This window comes from Neolamprologus multifasciatus, chromosome 9, assembly GCF_963576455.1.
Source record: "Neolamprologus multifasciatus chromosome 9, fNeoMul1.2, whole genome shotgun sequence".
Taxonomy (NCBI): Eukaryota; Metazoa; Chordata; class Actinopteri; order Cichliformes; family Cichlidae; genus Neolamprologus; species Neolamprologus multifasciatus.
Window position 1 is genome coordinate 3986696 of NC_140447.1, and position 4863 is coordinate 3991558.

Below are 4863 nucleotides of genomic sequence, written 5' to 3' on the forward strand. Positions count from 1 at the left end.
GTACAATTACCACTGACACTAATTGTCACAAACCAACTTTAATGAGTATTGAAAAAATAGTACCATAGTTTTTATATAAATATTTTCACTACCGTCAACTTTTCAGTGTGTATGCTTTCTACCTGAAGAAATCAAAAGACCATACTGTACAAAATAACTTGTTCCTTTTAATTAGGTACTGTAACAAACACGTTGAATAATTTGGAGATCTGTTTTACAAAGGTTTACAAAAGCATTCTGCAAGACCTGTATTTATGTGGGTTTTTCTTTTTTTTTAACTCCAAGAACAACTTGCATATCTTACAAAAAATGTAATCAAACACAGAAGTGTTTGATTAAATAAAGCCTTTTAACTGAATTTATCAGATTTTTTTCCCTGTGTTATTATACTAGCGTGTCTCAGTACATTAGAATACTTCAGAAATGTTTTATTTTGTTACTTTGGCAATTTCTTAACACAGTGAAATATGTCTAACTTGTTCAATTGTCCCACTATGATATTATGCTTTTGAAATTCCAAAACCTGATTGAACTTTCTGCGATGCATTAAACTTTATGTTACCGAAATTATTATAAATTATTAGAAACAAAATTTTCAGATTTTAAAATCACAAACTTCAAATGTTTGCTAAAACCATAAATGTGGCTTAAAAGCAAAAGGACTTGGACCTTAGGGAAGCCCAAACCCAGGAGAGTTCTGGATGCCATAATCCATGGCTTCTTGGAAGTCCTCATAATTGTGAAACACTGGGATTTTGATAGTATTTGCACAGACATCTGCTACAGGGAAGCGTGAAGTGGTCTGGAAAAGAAGTTGTGGCTTTGGCTGAATTGCTGCAGGAGGAATTTCTCTCAGTCCAGTTGCAAACATAAGGATGTCTTCAAGAGACAGACTTCCATTTTTCTCTGTGAATGTAAAGAGACAAAAAGTTATTTCTAATGATAATAAACAGGAAAAAGGGGCCATTACACTTTGCTGACATAAATGTACTCATTTCAACATTTTCAAACAAATTTAATACCTTCTACAGAAAGCAGATAGTCTTGCCAGTAGCTTAGTACTCTTGTCTCCTCTTGACGCCTAGAGCTGCCAGGTGGACCAAATTGCACATGGAAGATGTTCTCAAGAAGATCAGCTGTCAGCCTGGTCTCAGTGTAGCACATGAATGAGAAGAAGAGTGAAGGATGCTGTTCCAGGGCGTTTAGAAAATCCAGTGTTGCTAGACCCTCTCTGAAACTAGAAAACAGTCTAATTTGTAATAAAATGTTTAATGTTATTTGTGCAAGCAAGCAAAACTTCACATGGGAAACTACTGTGTTAAGAAAGTAACCAACATTCTTATCTAGCTAAGACACTCATCCTGCTACAAGAAAGAAGTCCTCCTGAAAAAGGTCTTGCATTTAGAATATATTTTTTCCGTCCTTTAAATTTCACTGGAATAAAAAAAAGTAACAATTTATTCTTTTGAAAAGATTATGTTAAATGGGCACATAATAGTCTGAATTCTATACCTTTGGATGGAAAGGTGGTTTCGGTAGATGAAGTACCACTGAATGTAATCCGCTACTACCTTCTTCTTATCCTCCAGTGTCCTCATGAATCGATAGCATCCTGCTGTCTGGAGCATGCTTGAGTGTTTTTCTGAGATTACTCGGAGCTCACTTACAGATGTTGCATTCTTTATCTGAAGAGAGAAATATATATTACACACACACACACACATGCACAAGTGACATCCTTCGCATGCTGTCTATTAATGTGCAATTTAACACAGTCTTGGATTACACAATCAGTAATCTTTTCAGGCATCAGTTAGTTACTAATATTATGTTAAGTGGATAACTAAGACTAAAAATTTGCATTTATTGGCGTTTGTCATAATCATAACATCACAAATTTACCTCAAGTAGAGCCTTCTTGATTTCTTCATCTGGTATATCATCAGTTGGTGCCTCGAATGTCTTGTCTTTTCCAACAAGGTACATAAAGAAGTTTGGAGATAAACAACATGGCCCTGGTCCACCATGGACAATGGAAACTGCAATCATTCTTCCAACGTAGAAATATTCATTTTCATCTGCAGCTAAAGATAAAGACATTACATTATAATAAAGTAATTTTGACCATGGAAAAAAAAGTGAAAAAAATAAATACCTTTACTATGAAATGTGAGATATTTGGCATAGCCTTTTCCTTCGAATATTCTTCTCGTCCTTATGGCTTCCATCAAAAGGGTGAGAAATTCTCGAGTAGGCCCACCTGTGTCTATTGCCTCTTCAGCCAGTCCCACGTCATCAGAGAATTTCACCATCATGCCAGAGTTGGGACTATATGAAGACCTTCTGAAGCCTCGGTAGGCACCATCCCAGACATTGGCTCGGTTAATGTTGAATCTGCTACAGGAGGTTTTGTTGATCTTCAGAGCCAGATTTGAGATGACATCTGCAGCCGTCAATCCATCAGGTTCATCACTGTAGAATCAGTCAGTGAAAAGCAACTAAATATTTACACTATTTACACTTTATGGGTTTTTTTTGGTTTAATATCTTTTAAGTAATTTTTCTTGCTTCATCAATTGGCCTTTTTCTGTTAATTCATTTAAAAAAGCAAAATAGTGATCTGAAGAACAATCATCAGCAACCAAATCATTTTAAGAATCTTTTCTTTCTGAATACAATCATCAGCAGAATAACTTCTCAGGAACAGTTAAGCTATGTTTGCTCCTGTAAAAGGTTAGGATCAAAAATAGCAGCAGTACCCAGCACTATTTTTAGTAAAGAAATATTTGATAAATAGGTTAACTGCAAGTCAAACATTATGGGTTTATTGTACTTATTCAAGATATGAAAGTTACCAGTTTTCCTTTTGCAACTCCTCTCCCTCAGCATCTGAAGAACTGCTGTCAATAACGACAGGTGCATAGATATTGGTATACATACTGTGAAAGAAGAGTAAAAACAGAAGATTAAAATACATTTTATGTAATGTCTGTGAAGGTTCTCAGTCTGTAATAGTACTTCTGGCTCTACATTTGGCTGGGTTGGGTCTGAAGTACTTCACCATGACTGAATTTGCTCAAGTTATGGATTAGATAGAGAACCTCTATAATTAAAAAAAACAAAAAAAACAAAACAGTTTCACTGAGCTTATTACTTTATAATTATTTACAAGATATATCATTTTATATTTTTTACATTTTAGAATCAGAATCAAAACACTTCATTGATCCCTAGGGGAAATCATGTAATTTTATAACTTAAGACTAACTTGTAACTTGTAGTATGTTCTCCTGATGTGGATGCCATTTGAGATTCTGTACCACACTGAACCTTCAGCATAAACACAAACACAACACAATACCATAACAACTGCAGATGTAATGGCATGCAAATGAAACTTAACAATTAAATATGCAACATTGTTATACAAAAGAGTATTATATACTTGCACATCAGATGTTTGGGATATTGAAGGTAACCTATAAAATATAGATCCAATGATAAAAAGAAAATGTTATAAAACATAACATGCTTTTGTGGCCATCACATGCTAACATTAAAGTGTTAAAAACATTAGATGTTTATATACCTGCCACAGAGGCCAGATCAATGTGCTAGAAGGTAGCCAACTTACCGACGTATAGGCTCTGGTGTACTGTTTTCTGGACTTGACCAAAGCTGTCAGATAAAATCATCAAACACCAAACTCGTTGATTATGGCTGCTCAGATTCTTACCACTATATATACAACGATAGAATGATATTAGTCTTATATCCAGACATTGAATGCATTGCATTAATGCATAAATAGCGAGTTTATTGAAATGGTTTTGTCTATTACAGCAGCGTTTTAAATATCATACTTTCTCTGGTTTCTTCAGTAAAGCTAAAACAAGAATACATTTACATCCTTGGTTCTTTCAGTATTAATTGGAAAACTTTGAGATTTGCTGTTATATGAAAATATGAAAAAATGTTTTATGTGCAGAAAATCTGATAGGTATTCCTCTATTGGAGATGTGGATTTGGATTCAAAAGTGCTGGACATTCAGCGTCATCACCCAAATGCCGACTGCAGAATGATGATGGGACATCTATGATCCAGAGCCATATACATTCAAAGTAAGCTGATATTGTTAAAATATCCAAACACCAGTTTCCGGCCTGGAAAGCACGTGTCAGTGTGGCCTTGATGCGATATTTTAATGTAGGCATCAAAAATGACTAGCATGTTCTTATCATTGTTATGCAGTTATGTTCCTGTTTGAACCAGTCTGTACACGATTCTCTCTCCTCACTAAATCTGTACAGCACCTGGATACTTACCTGACACAATGAAGATCTGTCCCATAAGCATTACAGTGTTTACAATACAGTCTTTTTGTAGTTGTTAGTACTAAGACATGATCTGTTTGTTAATCAGGATTTCGACTGATGGATTCAATGAGACGAGTCAATGCAGAAGGGGTCAAGATGCGACGGTTATCTATGAAGACTACAAGGTGTTTTCAGTACAGTGTATCAGCAGCAAATCACCTTTGGCATATAGATGGAAATCAGCATTGAGCGCCTGTATGTATATGGATGTATATGAAAACATTTTGTTGTGGAAGTTTTCCACTTAAATAAAGCCTGCAGACGAGCGGTGAGTGGTAGCTAACATTCTTTAATCCATGCACACAAAGACAACATACAAACAAGCTTGTGGAGCCCCCATGGCCGCGGGACAGACGGTCAGCAGAGTCTCTCTGAGCCTAGCATGGCTCTCAGTTAAATACCTTTTCCAGGAACAAAAGGCAGTACACAGCTGTTTCACACCTTAAGGTTCACACTCCCTTGCTACCTCCCAGAGTCCTCGAAGAG

The 4863-nt window shown here is 35.8% G+C and overlaps 1 protein-coding gene across 1 annotated transcript; it reads right to left on the reverse strand.

The window, feature by feature from the left end:
• Nucleotides 1-223: 223 nt before the first annotated feature.
• On the reverse strand, nucleotides 224-4187 carry LOC146510839 (G2/M phase-specific E3 ubiquitin-protein ligase-like). The gene is made up of 7 exons (XM_085172728.1): nucleotides 3269-4187; nucleotides 2856-2939; nucleotides 2156-2472; nucleotides 1903-2084; nucleotides 1513-1685; nucleotides 1023-1237; nucleotides 224-906 (listed from the first exon to the last, which is right to left on the reverse strand). The coding sequence occupies exons 1-7, from the start codon at nucleotides 3385-3387 to the stop codon at nucleotides 671-673; spliced, it is 1326 nt and encodes a 441-aa protein (XP_085028854.1). The 5' UTR covers nucleotides 3388-4187; the 3' UTR covers nucleotides 224-670.
• Between the last annotated feature and the right edge of the window lie 676 nt (nucleotides 4188-4863).

Coding starts and splice junctions, on each gene's coding strand:
- LOC146510839 (XM_085172728.1), bottom strand. CDS start 3,387: ATGCCATTACATCTGCAGTTGTTATGGTATTGTGTTGTGTTTGTGTTT. Junction 2,085..2,155: donor TCTCACATTTCATAGTAAAG/GTATTTATTTTT, acceptor CTTTATCTTTAG/CTGCAGATGAAAATGAATAT. Junction 1,238..1,512: donor AACCACCTTTCCATCCAAAG/GTATAGAATTCA, acceptor ACTGTTTTCTAG/TTTCAGAGAGGGTCTAGCAA.